The following is a 21766-nucleotide window of genomic DNA, read 5'->3' on the forward strand; positions in this document are numbered from 1 at the left end:
GTACTAGAGTAGTATTATAATAACCATGTGTAGTCTAATCAAAGTATTGGGTATATAACTCACAAACAGTTCATAAAAGTTCTCTGTGAAAAGTTATCAGACATTTTGAGGCTCCTGTGTCTGATATTTTGTATATTATACTGTATGTAAATCGTCTTTTCAAAACCTGGATCATTTATTGATTAACACAAGATATTCCCATAAGAAAACAAAAGCTTCTTCGAATGAAATACTCTGTAGTACATTGGGGAATATAGTAGGTATTTGAAGTAGTAAGATCAGTTTGAAATGAAACAAGCATTCTCGGAGTATTGCATTAGCAATACTAGTCCCCTACTGGCAAGTGTAATCTGGTTCCCGTTAAAAATTGAAAATGTCACAATTCCGTCAAAAATCATTGCACTAGTACGAAATGCAAACTTGATCTATAAGTAATCAAGGTAAAGTCACATACCAAAAATCAGCTCAATATCTCCAAGCGTTTAGAAAAAAAAATGCGGAAAACCCTTAAAAATTGGAATGGTCGTAATTCCGTCAAAAATCAATGAACCGGAACGAAATGCAAACTTGATCTGTAACTCATGAAGATACACCCACATACCAAAAATCAGCTCAATATCTGCAAGCGTTTAGGAAAAAAGTGCGGAAAACCAAGTGGGACAGACTGACAGACAGACAGGGGGACAGACGGACATACAGACAGACGGACGGACAGACTCAGAGGAAACCTATAGTCCCCTCCGGTTTCACCGGTAGGGGACTAATAAAATTACTCAAAAGGAAAATGCGGTTGTGAATTTTCATTTGAACTTTACAGAAAATAAAGCAGATGTTGGAGATAGAAATAATGCTAAAATTGATATTAATTTATTTCTAGCGTCATTTAGAATAAGTTTAATATTTATACAGGATTACATATATGTAGTGGATAACATTGTAATTACATTTTGTTTCACTAAAAGTTTCCAATTCTATAATATACATAAAGCAATGCAATATATAATATACACCTGTCAGTGCAATGTTCTGTTTCAAATTAAGTATTGGATATGAAATTTAGGTCATACTCTGCTAATTGTTAAATAATCCTTTTTTCTTCTTTTGTTAAAGCAACTGTCCAATTTTTAAGGATATCAATACTGAGACAGTCTGGTATTACAATTAGTATCAGATTGATGTTAATGTTAGACAGTTGCTCACTTAGATGGAACTGTCAAAGATAAATTTTTAGACTAAATGAACAAAGAAATGACGTCTCAGCAATGTTTTTAAGAATCGTTGCAATACTTTATATCCAAGGTGTACTTGTACTTACAGCTTCATTTGGCCAAGCTTGTCTCACTGTCAATTTATTTCCACATATTTCAGGAAGCTCTTTCAAATGTTTATTGAAGTCTTTTCCAATGGACATTTTAAATTACTGTTACACATAGTACTGAGTCTGAATTTTTGAGTCATGCTCAATTCACCAACTGCAATTTTTAAAAATTTATCTCGGGAACCCTTTTCCTTTAAAACGTTTCTTGAGTGATTTTTCATTGCATGCATGGGGAAAAGTTTTTATTTTTCTCGCTCTGTATACTGTTATCATCAATCAAACTGAATGACTGCAGGAAGTTATATACTGAAACGTGATCTGTTCCTGTTTCCTCTTTTCGAGATACTAGTATACATTTATACATATATTGATCAAACCCTATATGATTGAAAAAGGGTGAGAAGAAAACAGGTAGTGCGACTTTAAAAAATTACAGTACCAAAATCATTTAAGTCTGAAGTTTCACTCAAGACCTTTTGACTTCAAAAACATTATTTTCTCTGGGATTCTGCATAATTTTACAGGAAGACAACTTTCTTACAGCATGTAGCTAAAAGATATAAGTATTAACTTATAAACAAATCGTGCACTATTTTCATTCCACACTCTCATCATTCCTCCTACAATTTCTTATAAATCCAAATACATTCACGTTGATAGAGTTGGTAGACTCCCAGTTCTATTCTGTTGGAAAAGTTAAGCTTGATTAAAATATCAGATGATTACTTAAAAGATATTAGGTATAAACAAGTTGCAGTGATATTAAGATTAGAACACCCATACGTAATGACGTCAGTTGGCTAAATTCCTTGTAGAACTTCGGAGTTTGATAGATTTAAACATTTCTTGACGGAACTGATACACCTGTTCTAATTTTGTTGATTTTTCTATGATAGAAAATTTGCAAAAATTTGAAATAAGTAGTAATGATATTTTGTAATTTTGCTAAGCATAAACAGAGAAAGATAAAACAAAAACTGCAACTACAACAAAAGAGAAAAATAAGAACAGGCCTGGAGGTTATAAATTTTTTTGAGTTCATACTCCGTGCTCAAACTCATACTCCGTTCTCCGATACCATAAACATACTCAAAATTTATATACAACTTAGAGTGAAATTTTGGAGTATGAGTATGGTTTTGGGGTACGTAGTATGAGTTTGAGCACGAAGTACGTACTCAAAAAGTTTTATAATCTCCAGGCCAGAAGCAAAACAATCAAAAAGAACAAACGCAGAACAAACAAATTACATTTATTTTATTTTTAGCGAAAAGAACTGAAGACTAAGATTTACTGAAATCTTTAATGAAAATATCTTTGAATAAGCCTCAGGGCTCAGTCGCACCTTACCGGATAGTACTAACGGATGGCAAAATTTTCATCCATTGGTCTCCGTTTGCATACGTTTCTTGTCCGTTTCTTATTGGTGAATACGGTCAACGTCTGATGAAGTTCGTTTTATCCGGAAAAAAGTTTTGAACATGTTCAAAACTTGGGACGGACACCACCGGACTAAGGTGTCCGCTTTAAGTACAGCGAGTGCTTAAGAGTACGGGAGGTATCCGTTTGCTTGCGTTTTTGTATGGAACTTTTGCGCTTCTTTTCCTGTACTTGTCCGTTCTTCTTATGTTGATGTCCATACGACTGGACAATTACTTGTTTCGAAAGGGACAAACAACGTGGTCCGGACACTGACCATATGTCCTTTCGTTGATCGTTTTGTCTGTTTTTCATGCGTTGCACATTCGTTTTACTCGGTGCTCATTCGTTACGGGAACGGTGAAGTCCGCTGGTTGACCGTTGCTTGTACAGTACATGTCCGATAATCGTTCGTTTTTTTTTTTCCTGTTTTACACGTTTCGTATTTCGTACGTTGATTACAAGAGCCTTAAAATGTGACGAGAGACGATTTACAGCAACTTATTACCCACGAAATGCGTTCTCTCTCCATTTCTTCATCCGTTTTACATTCGTTAGTGCGATCCGGTAAGGTGTGACTGGGACCCAAGATTGTGCATATAACTTGCATTTTTCTATGTTTATTTTGCCTATAAAGTGTAATGCGTCAACATTCCTTCTCAAGTAAGCCCCGTCAAAGCTGCGTCATTTCTGACTCGCTTTATGCAAAATACGTCTCATTTTGTGGCAATTTACTTTCAGAACCTCTCGATGTGACAATAATAAATGGTTAAACGTTAAAAAAAAGATAACTCATCTTTCTTTGAAATTAGCACAAAGAGACCACCCTTGACTACTGCAACGGGGTGCATTGTTCTGAAATTCTAAAACCCAAGTGAAATATTCCTGTGTTTTCTCTAAAAGATTTAATTAGAAATTCTTCGATACAGACTCAATTTTTTTAAATTGTATTCTCACACGATTTCTACCAGACAGACTCTTTGTTATCTGCTAATTCTCAATTCAACATTTACATTCCGGAATTGACCAAAGTGGAAAGAGGGTCTACGAACAGTTGAAGGAGGCATTTATTCTTCGAACCAAACCATACAGCGGCTTTTTATTAGAATTTCTAGTGAATATCAATAACCCTTTTTTCTAATTCAATATCGTTGATTACCTAATTAACTTCTGTGTTATGAATGACATCAAAGGAGGTCTATTTTCATAAAAATTGTATGTCGATGAATTGAACCGTATCTCCATTCATTAAGAGGATAAAAGAAAGGGATAAAGAAATTGCAACAGTACAGTGCATGTTCGGTCATATTGAAATTAATTTCCTTTTGGTATAAAGACTAAGGATTCACCAGCAAACTGTTGTGGCTATTGAGTTATTGATTTCGGGAAAAATGTTAAAGTCGACATATTTGTACTTTGCATCTCATCTATAGGGAGAAAAAAGTCCAGTACAGGAAATTCAAAATGCGATAATCGCGACCGATGCCAATGAAGATGAAATAAGTGGTTTTCATTGTTATGAGGCTGAAGCAAGTCTCGCGTTAAAATACCATAACTTATTGAAGTCTGTCGATAAAAACGAGATTTTGCAGCCAGAGGATAAATAATGCTAAACGATGACATATCAGTGAAAATGATTTCAGATGTCGGCAGCTTAATGAGAGCAATGTAAAATGCAACACTTTTAGGATTACGAGGAAATAAGTCTGATAATGAACACGTTTTGCCAAATCTTTACTGTTTGGATACACGAAGACATCAAAGTGGAAAACAGATCATTATTGCGCAGTTATGATTATTTTAACAACTTTATACTAATAAAATGTATATACTCTACTTAAGATAGAAATCCATTTTTTTTACTTTAAAAAAAATACTATTTCGTCAAAACTCCTACCCAAAATAATAAGGTTAAGTTGGAAACATCCGGAATTATGAGAAAAGAGGTAGTTAATGTCACAATCTATTCATCTCTGGCTATTAATAGAAGACATGGATATAATAAAATTATATCTAAAGTTTTGGACTCCCAAAAAAGCTATATTTATTGGATGCAAAAATCATTATATCTACCTTATTTTTGGAATCGCATTTCTTTTTCTTCCGCCTTTTTGATGAACTATTTCTACTTAAACTTCCACTAGTGACAGAACTTTCCCTGGAATGTTGCTGTCGGTATGCTGACGACTTCTGGTTTCCAGGAACACCACCATGTGCAACAGTATCCAGGGTCATGTAACTATAAGCGACACTTGTCATCTTATTCTTTGCGCAGTTCACAAAATCATCAAATATCAACATACTATTTCGCAGCTTTAGGCACCATTGAACAAACAGGAACCACTATCACTCAAATTCATTCACTCGTATTCTATGTAATTCCAGTACTAAATCTAAAATGGAAGAAGTGCAACAGTAGTTAATTAAACTACGAAGCTCTTAATCACTACATATCCATGATAGTATATTTTTCAGCGAAAAGAAAAGTAATCAAAAAATCGTATATGAAAGTAATTATCTACAAATATCAACAATGTTTAACCAACAATATAGCGCACTGCATAATTTCTGTCAAATGGCATCAAAAGTTCAAATAAGCGGCAATGGTTGTGATGAAGGGAAACCTGCAGAAGCTGTTTTTACTGATAACATATGTCAAACAAATCGTGCTATTATTAGAATAGCGTGTAATAGAGATCCTGGCAGAATCTACAAAAATAGCCGCAGTTGGGGGAGTGTTACCATGGATACAAGGACGCCAAGACGTTTTTGCAGGAACTGTCTAAACCTTGACCGAAAGGTCGCACTCCAGATGAAATTAACATTGACGTTTATTGCAGCAGCTTTTTACAAAAATCAATTCCCTGCAAACGATAAATTCGTTATTACCTCCGATTTCATTATCAACAAATTTGACATTTTGTTATTTTGCCCATCTTATCTTTTTATGAGGTGAGATGGTGTAGTTGTCTGAAATTTATTACATGTAGCTATTTCCTGAATGCGTGCACTCTGTGCTGGCTGTAGGCTGGTCTTTATGCAGTCTTTGTACTACAATGTTATCATGCAAACCGTTTCACATTATCTTTCCGTTCAGTTACAAAATAATTTTAAACACCTCGTTATTAAAACATATTTTTCGCTGAATAAAAGTTTTTTGTCTAGACCCTGAAGAGATAACGTGCATAATTTCACGAAATTCTTCACGGCAATATAGAAAAACAAATTGTGAGAGAATTTTACATTCTGGCAAATTTGTAGAAAAGACAATTTATGCATCTTTTAATCGACAGAAGCAAATATACACGTCGTTGAAGCCCTGCTAGTTATTTATGATTGTAAGACGCCATCTGATCGGTGTCGGCAGATACCTGGGATGCCTTGATCTTTGTGTAATTCGCTTATAGCCTCTCAATGTGTGTTGTACAAGATGCTGTAATACAAAGATAATCCACTTTCTTTTTTAAGCCTTTCCTTTGTGCAGAAGTGGAGTGATATGGAAGTGTGTAGAAAATAAGCATCTTATTAAGCATTCCTTCTTGCATTTACTAGTACTACAAAGGATATTTGTTACAATGTCAAAGTTCAATGTTCATTCTGTGAAAGCTTTCTGAGAAATGGTTCAAGTCGCAGCGTAGTGTAGCAAAACAAAAATATAAACTGTAATAAAAATTACAGTTAGTCATGATAGTGTTGAATATCAATGCCCAAAGACAAGTTTATATTCCGATCAACAATTATACTTATATTTCAAATTTACATTATTTTGATAATTTCCTATATTTTTTAACCAAAATATATTATAAGGTATACCGGTAATCGATTTTTGCTTGTAGAATGATCACCTCTTGACTTTATTCTAAAGTACCTTCAGAACAATTTTGAGATCAAATTTTGGCAAACCGACATGACGATGAATGTGTCTTCTGGCTCCGGGGCCATAAAACCGAGCTAACTTTTGATCTTAGTCTCACTTTTACAAAGGGAATATATAGTGGAAAAGTGAGACTGCGATCAAAAGTGAGCTCGTCTCAGTTTTATGGCCCCGGAGCCTGATTTGTGAACAGCTAAGTTTAATCTTTTTTAGTTAAAAAATTACTGTGCAATTAAACAATCAAAGTTATCATTAAATACTTCAGTATTTTAAATTAATTTTTAATATAGACGGGTAAGGTTGAAATTATTCAAGTTTTTAAAATGTAAATCATATACGGGACCAATATACAATTTTACAATTATACAATATACAAAATACAATGATTTGTTTCAGTTTTTATAAACTTGGTTCCCATCTGATGTGATGTTACCCTATGAATCATTGGGGGAGGGGGGGGGGGTATTTGTTCATTTTTGAATATTCCCAACAAAATATAATCAAATAATATCGAAACCTCTTTCTTACAATTTAGTAAATTAGATAAAGAATTTTATTTTCTCTTAAAAATTATCCAGAGGTTTTCCAGAATAACGTTTTCCTAGAACAAACTACAGAATTTTGACTAAGATATGAAATGATTTTATACTCCATTACGTTTTTCACAGGTAAGTGTAATGTAAGATTGTTTTTAAATGTTACTACAAGTACTTTCTTCAGTATAACACGCTGCTATCACCTCAACAAGTCCATTCGATCGACTTTGAATTGAATTATAGTGATGTTCAACCTCTACTAATCTGTCTTAAATCTACTAGTTTTATACCTGGGGATCAAAGATTAAACTTAATGCCGTGTCCATTTTTAGCAACAGTCATTCTAAGCCTATCACAGCGGAACCTGTTACACCAGAAAGTTAAAAGGCGGCCTTGTCCTGAAATAAACGCCATTCATTTGAGGATACTTGCAATTTGTACTGCGGCATTGCTGAAGTTAACCGTAACTTTAACTATTAAGTCCATTGTATAAAAAAATATTGTACATTTAGTAGATCTTTGAATTATAACATGCAAAGTTTCTAAGGGAAAACAAGTTGACATAAATTTAGATCGTTTTCAAGTAACTGATATAGGATAGTTTTAGTTTATTAAAACGAAAAGGAATAAATAGGCGTTTGAAGGGAAGATATCACTTTTGTAAAAATTAGCAATAGAATCTTATCAGTCTGTGTTTACTTTTCCCAATTTGATACTATTAGTTTAAAAAAATTCCTTCCCAAGAGCGAACTGCATTTTTTTTTTCAAAATGAATTAATTTCAAAGTATATTGCATTTTGCAAAGAAATGTAGAAAAACATTATTTTACTTTGTGTAATTTAAAGTACATCGAAAAAACCCGTCACTATTTTAAACTATGTACATTACAAGACCCATTCATACAAAGGCGTGGTGAATGGGCGTCTCTTGTGGCCTAATCTTAGTAAACATGATCTAGATAATAAACAATTGTTGGACTACCTTTCCCCCTTCTTATCTTTTCCGGGGGAAAGCAAGGCAAACTTTTACCGATTAATATCAAGCGATTCATTCCAAAATTGGGATTGGATCACTTAAAAGTCACCCGAAAAACTTAACGCGAGTTGGTACAAGAATGACGGGATCTTTTTGTAGATGCATTGACTCTTATCATAATGGAAGCATCAATCACAGAAAATGGTCCACGTTGTATAGTTTAAGGGTTAACAATTTCACGTGAATTAAAACAGTTTTCTTTCATGAGCAGGTAAGTGTTTTTCAAATTTATCGGGTAAAAAATTAATGTCACTTTAAAAATTTAGAAAAATGACTAAAATCTTTTCAAATTAATTTTTTTTTTTTCGTCAAAATATAGATAATAAAAATAATTGAAAATTATAACTCTTCGTACTATAACTTATATTTGTTTATGAAAATGTTGCATATTCCAGACATCTTTAATCATCTTGAAATAAAATTAAATTTTTTTAAGAGGTAAATTTTAAAATTTTTGCTAAGTATTGATTTTAAGACGAAAGAGCTTATGACAAGTTCAACAAAATCAACAGTGACAAATACGAAATAACAATCGAATTTTGTATTTTCAGGGTGATGCTATGATAGAAGGATGCATGTTAATATAATTGTTTGGTTGATCCTTGCATTAGTTTCACTTAGAATGCAACAAAATAGCAGTGTTTCTGCCATGTCTTCGACCATAAAAGGAACTCTGGTTCTAGCTGGGAATGGTGATAATAGATTAAATGTCAGAGGTTCAGTGAGAAGTTATAATGCCAAAACAATGCATACAGAAGCTAAAAACTTGCACGCGTCAAAAAACAAAGGCTTTTTCATGTTTTCTTCGACACTTACACAATCCAAAGACACTTCTTCGGAAGTAACAAAAATAACTAATTCGGTGACACCAATCTCCCAAACAGATAGTGTAACTAGTGATATTACAAATAGTATCCAAACAAAAAGTGTGCAATCTAACACGAACAGAACAACAGAGGGAAGTGAAGGACCCTTCAAAGAACAGAAAACATCCATAGCGCAAATTCAGACCACGGAAATGGGATCTGTAGTACCTTCAATAACGAAGGACTTATCAAAGAAACCGACAGACGTATTGAATCAAATAAACACATCACGCTTTATGATCCCCTCAACAACGACGTTACGTGTACCTTATTCCTCTCCATCTTCTGTATCTTCGATTAAAAACACATCGACAGGAGCTATAAAGCCTTCAAAAACAATATCAGGGACAAACCTATCAAATAAAAAAACAAATGATATACCAGTTAGCAGCACGTTATTGATCTCAATAGCGGAAACGTCAACGAAACAAACGGACATCACTACAAATCAAAACAAGAAAACAACAGAAAATTATTCGAATGACGTGACCTCTCAAGATTTTACGGAACAGAAATCAAACTTTGAGACGTCAACAATCGGAATCACATCTTTGCCATCCACAGTAATGAAATCCTCAATACAACATTCAATACATAACTTGTCTTCGGAACCAAAATCAATAACTTCCATAACAGAAATACGAAATGAGTCTGGCGTAAGCGTAACACAGCCATCATGGGAAGCTTCTAGATCAACGATATATAAAAATAGAAATACTCAACAAACCTTTTCAAGTTTGCTTGGAAATAAAGACAAAACAAAGCAGGTACGTCCAGCAACTCAAACTTTGTCTCCCTCTGACAGATACTTAACTTCTAATAGCGAAGAGCGAACAGCTGCTTCGAGTCCACCAAACTACATCACAACCGCAACAACATCCAATCCTTCAGCAGTAGAAACATCAACCTCTCCAACAAAAAATACAATATTGACCTCAGTAGAAATGGACAAATCTACATTTTATGAGTCAAAAACACAGGAAACAACTGTGAAAGTATCAACTTCGCCTAATCCGACCCTGATGCCCACAATATCCACATGGGACTCAACACGAGAAGTGAATTCAGTAATTCAACACCAAACTTCTCTAACCAAAATGTCAACTATCAACGACTACACACTATCAACAAGAAAACAAGGTAATATTTCTTCCTCTAAAAAAATCCAATTAATTACGAATCAGCAATCAACAATAGAGGTAACGAATGATTCATCGGTAGAATCATCTACAACTGGCAATGAAAAATCCACAACGGCAGCGTTAGTTCATGGATCAAAATCACCTGTTACGGACCAAAGTTTATCATCAAAGAAGTTACCTGTCGCGAGCACATCTGTCAATTCACCCTTACCTTCCAAAAATTCAATGTCAACTAAACTCATTTCAACAACATCGACGGGGAAGAAACAAACAAACGTAATTGACTCAACAGGTGGAAAAACTGTTCTTGTCAACACCCAATCATCATCGATCGATAAAATTTCTTTTTCACATTTTGCGCGCACTACTCTTCCTACTAACTTATCAACAGACTATAACAGTAACCGCACAAATGAATCTACAACAATCGACGAGTATGCAACAACTCGTACGAAAATGACATCTGCAGACATATCAAGTATACAACAAACACATGCACAGGAGACGTCAACTTCTGTCATAACTTCTGAGGCATTCTTTTCTACATCCAATTTGCCTATCTCTTTCTCTAAAACGAATTTGATGCCAACTATGGATACCTCAACAAAATCAACAACAGGGCAACAAATATCGAATTCACAAAGTTCGACGCCGTTCGAATCAAGTATAGTTCCCTTTTCAACCCATAGAACCACTCAGATGCGATTAACAAAGAGCACAAATAAAGAGTCGTCAAGGCCAGAGAAACTTACCTCTGTTGGTACAACAAATAAAGCAACATCGATAGAAACTTCAGTTATTCACAAGCACCAATCACAATCGACTGCTGGTGTAATCCTATCAAACTTAACGTCAAGTGGAATTAAATATACAAAGAATTTCTCCACAAAAACTGAAGAAAACTATTCAACAACACAAGTTAATACTTCATCTAACACATTCCAGTCTGCAACAGCAATACCTTCAGAACAGACATCCTCCTCAGTTGTTGAAATGTCATCTCCTGGTATGACAACAAAGGAGGGATATTCAACAACAGAAGTTAAAAATTCACCGAAAACATTCCAGTCAGCAACAACAATACCTTCAGAACAGACAACATCCTCAGTTGTTGAATTGTCAACTCCTAGTATGTCCACAAGGAATGGATATTCAACAACAGAAGTGAAAAGTTCAACTAACACATTCCATTTAGCAACAAAAATACCTTCAGAACAGACAACCTCCACAGCTGTTGAATTATCATCTCCTGGTATGACCACAAAGGAGGGATATTTAACAACACACGTTAAAAGTTCAACTAACACATTCCAGTCAGCAACAACAATACCTTCAGAACAGACATCCTCCTCAGTTGTTGAATTTTCTTCTCCTGGTATGACAACGAAGGAGGGATATTCTACAACAGAAGTTATAAGTTCATCGAACACATTCCAGTCAGCAACAACAATACCTTCAGAACAGACAACATCCTCAGCTGTTGAATTGTCAACTCCTAGTATGTCCACAAGGAATGGATATTCAACAACAGGAGTGAAAAGTTCAACTAACACATTCCAGTCAGCAACAACAATACCTTCAGAACAGACAACCTCCACAGCTGTTGAATTATCATCTCCTGGTATGACAACAAAGGAGGGATATCCAACAACACACGTTAAAAGTTCAACTAACACATTCCAGTCAGCAACAACAATACCTTCAGAACAGACGTCCTCCTCAGTTGTTAAATTGTCTTCTCCTGGTATGACAACAAAGGAGGGATATTCAACAACAGAAGTTAAAAGTTCACCTAACACATTCCAGTCAGCAGCAACTATTTCTTCAGGACAAACAACCTCCTCAGTTGTCGAATTGCCATCTCCTGGTATGACCACACAAGCTTCTCTTACAGGTGTAACGAGCGTATTTCTCTCACATGATTCATCAACAACTGAAGAGTCATCTGAATTGGTAAATGATAACATAACAATATCCACAGATAAAGCAATCATTTCCACATCAACAACCCAAAACAATGCTTTGGTTCCATCAACAGAAGAGAAATCAACGTCATCAACTGATGAAAGTACATTATTCACAACATTGTTAGGTATTGAGTCTTCAACAACCGGGAACTTCTCAGTAAACACGTGGTTTGTGACATTACCAGAAACATCAAATGCACAAAGAACACAAGACATTACAAATGATAATACAGTCAGTCAGGAATTGCATTCCTCAACCAGAATACCTGTACATATCACAGCACCCCTTTTAACCGAGGAAACCTCTACAGAATCAACAGAGGAAACATTAAACAATCATTCAATAACTAATACGATAGATAATGCCACAACTTCAACATTTCACTCACCTTCAACATCACAGCCAGTCAAATCAACAGAAATTCAGTATTCAACGACACATTTAATCCATATGGCATCAGTTGAAAGCACTGATGAGGAATCGTCAATATCAGAGAAAAATAATTTTGCAGTTACTACAGATCAAGCTTTATCTGTAGCATCTTCCATTACAACTACACAAGAACCACTATTAACTTCCACTTCCAGTGAAATTCTATATACATCACCAACAACATATGAAGAAGGAACGACAGAAAATAAATTGACAGAGAGGTCATCCACAAAAGTAGATTCAACAAGGGAAGGTAACAGCTTAACAACAGCAGTTCAATCAGCAAAAACAGATTCTGAACATACAGCTTTTCCTACTGACGAATTTTCTAGTATGACTGCACAAACTTATTTCACAGAAACAAACAATGTATCAACAACTAACGAATCGTCAGGATCGACAGAAAGTCAGACTACAATAACCCCAAACCAACCAATTGCAACGAAAGTAGTTACATTACCTAACACTCAATTGACAGATTCAACAGGTGAAGAAACAACAATGTTCGAAATGTCGTCAACAGCTGGAACTGTTTCAGTAAATACATTATCACGTACGGAAGAACCTAACACTGAATCTTCATCAATAACAATTGACATTTCGACATCAGAGACCCGAGAAACGAATCCTTTAGAAAACCAGTTCACCACAGATCATACGAAAGAGACATCTACAGTCAAACAATCACCTAATGTCCATACTAACCATCCAGTACATACTTCGACAATAAATGGACCGGAAAATTCAATAACCACTGAGGAATTATCAATATTCCATACAACAGAAACTACGCCTTCTCAACAAAAAACGATAAGAACCACAGACAATGTGTTCGGCGAAACTACTATGGAGTTTTCAGTAACTCGTGAGTCAACAAAACCAAGAGCTAGTTCAGCTATTTATTCGTCTTCAGAGACAATCACCAGCTCGTTGAATGAAACAGATACCACTTTGGTTACGACCCCGATGCAGTATTCAAGTGTTTCCAGAGAGTCAACTCAAAATTTAGCAAAGGAGACATCTATGCAGCCTCCTGTCGGTGAACATTTAACAACGATGAAATCAGAAAAAGAAGAACTTGAAATAACGACTGAAGATATAAACACTGAAGCGACAACGATTCATAAAGAGACAGACTATTCTTCAGTAACTGATTTAACTCCCCAAAAGATTTCAGCATTCGTATCCAATCAACCAACGGCAGAAAACACAAATTCTACGGCAACAATTCCTCCGTCAGCATCAACAAATATCACTAATGAATCAATACATGAAAGAATTACAGTCTCAAATTCAAAGACTTATTCAACAACTGAGACGGAGAACTCAACAGTGATAGGAAACTCTTATACATATACAACATCCCACGATTTATCTCACAGCACATCAATCCACAAGGACACAGCTAATTCTACGATACATTCTTCTAATTCAAATATAAATACTACAACAACACTTCCTTCGAAAGAGGTATCTACTGTCGTTTCCACAATCAAAGATTTAACTATTACTACTATCAAACCTCATAAATCAACAGCATTACCAGTTGAGACGAGTCTCTGGGTGACGGAATCAAACACAGGGCCTTCGACTGTTGAATCCGCAACACATGACAACTCTAATGCTCCCACTAAAAACACTTCGTACAGTCCCTTTGTTACCTCAAAACTAACTGCAACACACAAGCTCACAAATATTGTCACTGGTCAAACTACGGAACCTGTTCATACCCCGTCCGTTCAGTCCTCTATCGTTAATGATAAAACGTTTGAAGGCCTCATAACAACAAGAAGTGCATCTATTCAAACAAGAATGTCAACGGATAAAAAAGAAAGAAGCAAAATTACAACGGAAGTGTTATCATCTACAGTTGCATCTACTAAACAATCAAAATATTCAGAATCATCACTGGCATCTTTAACACCTGCAATACAAACAGTGACCATGGCAACCACTGAATCAACTGGAACTCCAAATACAGGTAGGAGTTATTAAATAGAATAAACTCATAAGGCATGGTTCAGTTTTGATGAATTTCAAATGTATGTAAATTTTATTTCAGGATCTGCCTACTTTGAATTTGCAATCCTAATTTGGATATCTGGAAAATTCAGTGCAAGCCTTCAAAGGAACCTTACGTTTATGAACGAAATTAAATTCTTGGTAAGAAAATGTCTGATGAGTGTAAAATATAAAAACGATATCTAGTTTGCAAATAAGTCAGCTTTGTCTCGGAGGAGGTGAGAGAGCCTATTTTTATTCTTGTTTTACAAAATGTCTTCTATTCGCTCTGCTCATTTTTTTGTTTTTGATTTTTTTTTCAATTTTAGGTGAAGGACAACTTCCTTCCTTCGAAATACCGGCAAAGTACTATATTCAATCTTCAGGTTTTCGCTATAACGTAGGTTAACTAAAATAACTACTGATATATACCATTTCTACGTGTACATTTTTTTTGTTTTGTTTTTGCTAAAGTGTTGAGGTTTTTTCGCAGAGAAGGAAGCATTAAAGTACATGTACAGTCGAAAGTGTTCGTTCAAACCTTACGCCGTATGAACATCACAGTAGGGGACCTTGTGCGCAATGTAGCTGACCAGGTCGATTCTGTGGAATTTTCTACCATAAGCACTTCCCATGGAAATATTTATGACAATAAAGAAGATATAAGAAGAGAATTTATCAACCACGAGAGTAAAATCATTTTTCCCATTTTTTCATGATTTTTCTAGGGGAAAAACATCTTTATACAATTCTTTTAAATTATTTAATTTTCCATAGACATTTGTTCTCCGAGACTCCTGTGTTCTATTGTATATCTTTAATTTCAACAAAATATTTTTAAATTTTAAAAGCGATTTCTATCCCTTCACAAACTTTCTTCTTGAAAATACTTTCAAACTAAACCGATATTTCGCCCCCATCATCGATGTGTAGCCAAATGGCAAAAATGGATTCATACTCTATGTTTTCCACGGAAATAAGCAGTGCAATACCGTGATTTGTTACAGATGATACAGAATGTGAAGCAGTAGGTATTTGTGACAGTACTGAAGAATGTACTTCATCCGTCAACAATTATACCGCCATATTATGCAATCTGCACCGATCCGTCTGCTCTCTTGAATGTGGTCCAAACGGCGCATGTGTCAATTCCAGTGGCATCTTCCACTGCAGGTATATACATTTATATATGCATATATTAGTAGATATTCAAGGACAGTTTTTTGGTGCATTATATAGTGTCTTACTTCCATACTTCAATTTCTTTGTATAAAATGTATTAAGGACCCTCTCTACACTGCAAACTGATTACAGGGTACTTTTGTGTAATTAGACTTATCCACCATTTGATATAAAATAGAATAAATTACAATCTGCAGTGTATTAGATAATAAGTAATTAATTCAAGTATTCTGAACATTATATTAGACCAAGATAGAGTACTTGAAAATTTAATTTGCATGTATGTTCCCCATTTGAGTAAGCAAACACGATTTCTCTCTATCAGGACTTCTTGTCTTTGAAGATTTTTTCCGGGGTAAAAAAGGCACCAAACTATGTTAAAAATCAACTACAAAATTTTAATATGTACTCCTTTATGCTATATAATTTTCTTGAAGTCCAAAAAAAAAACATTAGTTTTGGAGTAGTTTTGTTCAGTAGTGTATATAGAGGGTCCTTAATACTTTCGTTGATTACAATGCATTCCATCATTGTTTGAAACCGTATTAAAGGACGAGCCAAGCGGTTTTAATAACTTTAACCCATCATTGGGTCTATTTTGACTGACATGATTCATACATTTGTTAGGTCATTGTTTTTATGCTAAATTTGAATTGATTGCGAATTACTCCGTCTGCCTGATCAATACATAGGGCTCACGGTGGGTGTGATCGGTCGACAGGGCCGGGATGCTTACTTCTCCTTGGCACCTGATCCCACCTCTGGAGTTACCAGGGTCCGTGTTTTATGTCTTGTTCACAAATTTGTATTGTTTTTAAGAACTTTGAGATCGATCGCTGTTCGTTATCTTCACATTTTCATTTAACTCATTTATTTTACCGTAAAAGTTTCAGATTCTGAAATACATGTACAGTTGAACTTCGGTATCTCAAACACGGATATCTCGAATACCATGGATATGTCGAAGTCATTTTGAAGTCCTAACTACTTATTCCTTAAGTATTTTACCCTGGATATCTCGAATCCTCTGTTACCTCTGTTATCTCGAAGTAATTTCTCAGACCCTTCAAGTTCGAGATAACGAGGTTTGACTGTATTTGATTAAAACACAATATTTTGTCTTGGCTCTATCAGCTTCTGTCCTGTTTAATGCCCTGTTCACAGATTTTTATTGTCTGTAGATTTTTTTTTTAATCAATCATTGTTCGTTTTCTTTGCCTTTTTCGTTTCTTCTTAAATTCCTAATGGGATAGAATGACATCAACAAAAAGAACATTTTTGACATACGTATCAATAGTGCAATGTTGTCGGCATGTTTTTTTTCGTGGCTTATTGGAAAGTATTATAGAAAATATATTTAATTATGTTTAAAATAGACTGAAAAAAACTGTGAAGCAGATTTAAGGTCTCCTGAAAAAACTCACTCTGAATATGATTAATGTAAATCCACTTCATCTTTTCATGTTGAATTTTAGATGCAAGTCAAATTGGCTGAATATCTATTACGGTTTGCATTGCGAAAGTAGAGCTGTTTCTTTGGAAGCCCAACTAGGGATTACTTTTGGATGTCTTGGAGTTCTGATGATCTTTATATTCATAGTATGCCTTGTGAGATCTCGGAACAGAAATAAAGAAAGGTAACTCTCAAAATGTAAAACTCTTTAGCATCAATATATGGTATGGAATAACTCTGAAACTTCAAGATATATGTAATTCTAAAATTTGCTTCTTAGCTACTATGAGGGAGATGCCGTGGGAGGCTGGCGGGGGTTTAATGGCGGGGATTCCCGATGGTCGACGTTTTCGGGGAGATACTCTACTCGGGAGGTACCATACAAAAGGTCTTTGCGTGATGGAAAATACCTGGTACCCGTAAGAATGTTTTCAAATCATTCAAGTTCTAAGATAGTTAAATAAAAATTTCAAAAAGATAATTAAATGAAATGAAAATGGCAAAGTTACCATACTTAGAGGACTTGTGTCAAAATTTCTAAAAGCCCTTGCCTGTGTCCTGTAGGTATGATGTAAAAATCCTTCTACAGCTGTTCTATACGATTTAATAAAGGAATATATTTCTATTATTATGTCATATTGTAATTTTTGAATTTACCGGGTGGTAGTAAATAAAAAAATTACAATATGACATAATTTTTGTATTTACTACCACCCGGTAAATTCAAAAATTACAATATGACAATTATATGATTTTTTTTTTTACATTGCTGAATCTAACAATGTATAATTTCTATAACCACTGAACAGATTAAGTAGTATATGTATAATAAACCTGTTCCTATGATTTCACTTAAAGATAAAATATACTTATTCATACTACTGAGTATTTTACCTCGATTATAAGTAACGGAGTATGAATTTTTTGTTTTATTTGTCCAAACTATTTTTTTATATTCAAATTTCGTCTTGTAAGGGTTTGATTATTAATGACTCATTTTTCAAAGTACAAAAAACTTCTAAAGCACAAAATGGAAATTCCACTTTACAAATTTGAGCAGAATGTAGCTTAATTGGTAAAAGGATAATGTTGAAATTCCAGACTGAGAGGTTTTCACTGAAATTTTTTTTCTTCCATTTTTCAGTCGTCTTACCTGCATTGTTGCAATACTATATAATTTGTACAACTATATATGCGAATTCCTCAATGCAGGATGAACTAACTTTTCTCTTGTCTGCCGTCTAGGCACATGACCCTTTCGGTAGCGGTCGCATGACCAGGCCAGGCCTGTATCTCCCTAGAAATGATGGGGTGGATACCAGTTTTATCGATAGTGTCCCAAGCTACAGCAAATTCAATTTAGATGCTGATGTGAGTTTGAATTTGTTTTTATCTTTTATTTAAAAAGGCAAATATTTGTTTGTTTGTTTTTTCAATATGCAAGTTTTACATTTATTAAGATATTCGGCACCATTAGCTCAATGTACTTGTATTTGACAATGACAAGGTAAGCATGCAGATTTACGTAATACGTAAGAAAACATAGTGAACATAGTGAATGTACGTATATACAAAATATTTGACAAATGACAGTTTTTAGTAGGATTTATTTCTCACTTTATTTGTATAATTACTTGTATATTTTATTTGTCGTTTTCCAGTTTACCATACGAAGACCTGTTGTGTCGAAGGAACCAAGTGCAATATATTTGAATGTGCGTAAATGTACATAGAACGTATCATATAAATTACAAGTAGCTGTTAAAAAAAAAAGAAAGAAAAAAAAAGAAATTGCGTTTGAATTCTATCTATCTGCAATGGTACCGATGTGTTCTTTTTTCTTCTTTCGTGTGCATATTTCATCCTTCTTAACATTTTAAATGAATATTTAAACTTATTTGTAATGAATAGTTTTGATTCTTTGTTCCAGAACCAATCTTGGAGATTTACAGGATACACGAACACTGCCTTTTACAAGTTTGTAGAAGAGAGAACGCATCTTTAAATTGAATTCATTGGAGAATTCAAAAACAGTTTTATTCGAATATAAAAATGATTTTCTTGATTCTTACTTTCGAGATACAGTTATTTTACACTATATGTATCTGTACATATGTATATATTAAAGGATAACATTTACATATAATCAATCTATATAATTATTTTTCTTTGTTAAAATAATGTAGTATTTAAACAATTAAAACTGGTTGTTTTTTTTTTTTAAACAGAGGCTTGAGACATTTCTAAAAAGTATCACACCATGTCAGGAATGTATGTGTATTTCAGAATGTTGATGTAATATAAATTGATCAACAAATCAATGATCATTTTTTAATTCCATTTATCGCTATTGACAGCTATAAAATTTATACATGTAATTGGTTTATTATTTCTATACCGATATTACGTAAAAAGTTGAGTTTAATTTTTCTTAGATCAATTCGAAGTGAACTGATTTGATCTGTATAACAGGTGTCGTGATCAGATTGAACGGTGATGCGGATCTGATTTAAGGAGTGGGCTGCCAAGAACAAGTGGGCTCGTATCACTTTGGTTCATAGATTATTATTCTTTCATTTTTCCAATCTACAATTTACACATTCTGTTGTTGATAATTGGATATTAACTCCAAATTGGAATTCTTGCAGAGGTCGGTGTTTTGATACCATGTGTAACAGTCAAACACTTTTAACAATGTTTTTTGCTAGTTGTTTTATATATCATATAATCATTGCGTGTTCAGACAGACCTTCAAAATGTTTAATTTTAAATAAAGTATTGTTTTAAAAACAGTTCTACAACAACCTTGAACCGAGGGTCGGCACTCGCACTCGTCCATTTTCACCCTAACTATTCCCCAATTTTCATCAGTTCATTTGCACTATCCAAAAAGGAAATTTATGCACCAAAATTACAATCTGATTCAAGTTATTTCCCTGCAAATTTAGTGCCTGTTAGTATGTTTATTTGACTTATTTTTGCAGTGGGAAATCTTTTTTGATCAGCTTAATATCAGATTGAGATACATGATATCTGTGTTCTTCATTTCCTTACGCAAATCCACTTTGTTGCAATGCCAAAATGATATCGTTAAAAAAAAATGCTTAAACAAACCCATTCCCCATTTCAAAACTTTTCGGACAATAGCATCAAAACACGACTTTTCTATGCTTTATACAACTATTCCTCACGCTAAATTTAAGAGCAGGTTTTTTGACATCATAGGCAACTGCTTCCTCAATAAAAATGTAACTTGTATAAATTTTCATACATGTACCTTGTGATTGGTCATCTACAAAATTCTTTGTTAAATTTTCAACATACAAGTACTCTGAAGTTGATATTAAAAAGATGCTGGAGTTCCTTATTGACAATATCTATGTAGTCTTTGAAGACCAGGTCTTCCAACAATATCTGTTGGATACCGGAGGGTACTAATTGTGCTCCTTTACTTTATATTCTTTATTCAAAAACTTCTACACGAGAAGAAAAAACTCTTACTGTGGCCTTCAACTCGACATTTAAATATATCGACGACGTTTTATCGATTAACAATCGTTATTTGTATTCATATGTCGACTCGATATATCCTTAGTGAACTCGAATAAAAGCTACTACAGAAGTCTGCCACATATTTGGATTTTTTACTGACTATAGACGATGATAGCAAACTTATAACTAAACTGTATGCCTTTGTTACGGAGTCTTATTCTCGATACCCCTAGGAATTATTTTTGAAAAAGTAATTACATGTACCGTATAAGTGGAATTTTTAGCGAGACGCAAATTTATAGCGATTTATCCTTAAAAATTGGTATATATTTTTTAGCGAGAAGTAATTTTAGTGATAATGCCAACAAAGGAAGCTATTAAACCAATACGCAATTAATTGTTAGCGATATTCAAATTTAGCGACCTCAACACCCTCGCTAATAATGCCAAAATTAAATCCTCGCTAAAAAGTCTGCTTATACGGTATTATTATTCATTCACCCTCTACGAGGATGAAAGTTTTTAAAACAATTTAACTTTCAGAACTTCAGGCACATAGTATTATAATTAATAACAGTATTATTTTTGAAAGCGGGGGCAACCCAGAAAATATTTTTGACAACTAACCTGAAAAACTTGGACAAGCCAAAGAGAAGGGGGATCCAAACCCGAAAATCCTATTTCGTGTGTGTATGTGGGGGGGGGGGGGGGGTCCAACTTTTTCACGACCAAATTTTATTAAAACATAACCTGGTTTGACTATACTGCAACAAAAGGGGCAAATAGCCTTTCAATGAACTTTTCAAAGTGAGATCTAGAGGTTATGCTTGGAAAAAAGTGAGGCAAGGGGGGGGGGGGGGTGATACTACATGCACTAGCCTAAACTTACAAAATTTTCTAATCTCTGAAAACATGGAAATGGGGACAAAATGGAAATTTTGATCAGGAGTTATGTGCACGAGGGAGGGAAGCCAAATCTAGCTAGCTTTAAGAATGACTCTAATTATTCTTTTATCCTAAATTTGATTATTGTCTCTAAAATTTATAA

General features: G+C 34.3%; 4 protein-coding genes across 6 annotated transcripts in view; 2 read left to right on the plus strand and 2 right to left on the minus strand.

Moving 5' to 3' along the window:
• LOC133192251 (cys-loop ligand-gated ion channel-like) overlaps positions 1–5301 on the minus strand; it is a 41992-nt gene extending 36691 nt beyond the window's left edge. Inside the window, exons 1-2 of one of the 3 annotated variants that reach the window (XM_061328242.1) lie at positions 5284–5301; positions 4811–5130 (exon numbers count right to left, since the gene is read on the minus strand). In XM_061328242.1, coding sequence (XP_061184226.1) covers positions 4811–5038 — 228 coding nt within the window. In that variant the 5' untranslated portion in view covers positions 5039–5130; positions 5284–5301. Of the gene's footprint in view, positions 1–4810; positions 5205–5283 lie in introns of those variants that run through there. The other 2 variants (XM_061328243.1, XM_061328241.1) reach the window with 2 other exon arrangements.
• The window catches only part of LOC133192256 (A disintegrin and metalloproteinase with thrombospondin motifs adt-2-like), a 435058-nt gene that overhangs the window by 234360 nt on the left and 178932 nt on the right, over positions 1–21766 (plus strand). The gene's annotated exons all lie outside the window — the stretch shown is intronic.
• The window catches only part of LOC133192258 (tubulin-specific chaperone cofactor E-like protein), a 479266-nt gene that overhangs the window by 182169 nt on the left and 275331 nt on the right, over positions 1–21766 (minus strand). The gene's annotated exons all lie outside the window — the stretch shown is intronic.
• On the plus strand, positions 8805–19348 carry LOC133192369 (uncharacterized). Its single transcript, XM_061328385.1, has 10 exons — positions 8805–14571; positions 14653–14753; positions 14921–14991; positions 15085–15281; positions 15599–15764; positions 17249–17410; positions 17507–17645; positions 18472–18597; positions 18888–18941; positions 19157–19348. Exons 1-10 carry the CDS (start codon positions 8805–8807, stop codon positions 19229–19231), a joined length of 6858 nt encoding a protein of 2285 aa, XP_061184369.1. The 3' UTR covers positions 19232–19348.

Source organism: Saccostrea echinata, unplaced genomic scaffold, assembly GCF_033153115.1.
Source record: "Saccostrea echinata isolate AGI-Se365-2 ecotype Australia unplaced genomic scaffold, CSIRO_AGI_Sech_v1 ptg000025l, whole genome shotgun sequence".
Taxonomy (NCBI): Eukaryota; Metazoa; Mollusca; class Bivalvia; order Ostreida; family Ostreidae; genus Saccostrea; species Saccostrea echinata.

Excerpts from the sequence above, each read along its gene's own strand:
- LOC133192369 (XM_061328385.1), top strand. The coding sequence starts at position 8,805 with ATGCAACAAAATAGCAGTGTTTCTGCCATGTCTTCGACCATAAAAGGA. Across the intron at positions 17,411-17,506 it reads CGGAACAGAAATAAAGAAAG|CTACTATGAGGGAGATGCCG; the intron begins GTAACTCTCAAA and ends TTTGCTTCTTAG. Across the intron at positions 18,598-18,887 it reads AATTCAATTTAGATGCTGAT|TTTACCATACGAAGACCTGT; the intron begins GTGAGTTTGAAT and ends GTCGTTTTCCAG.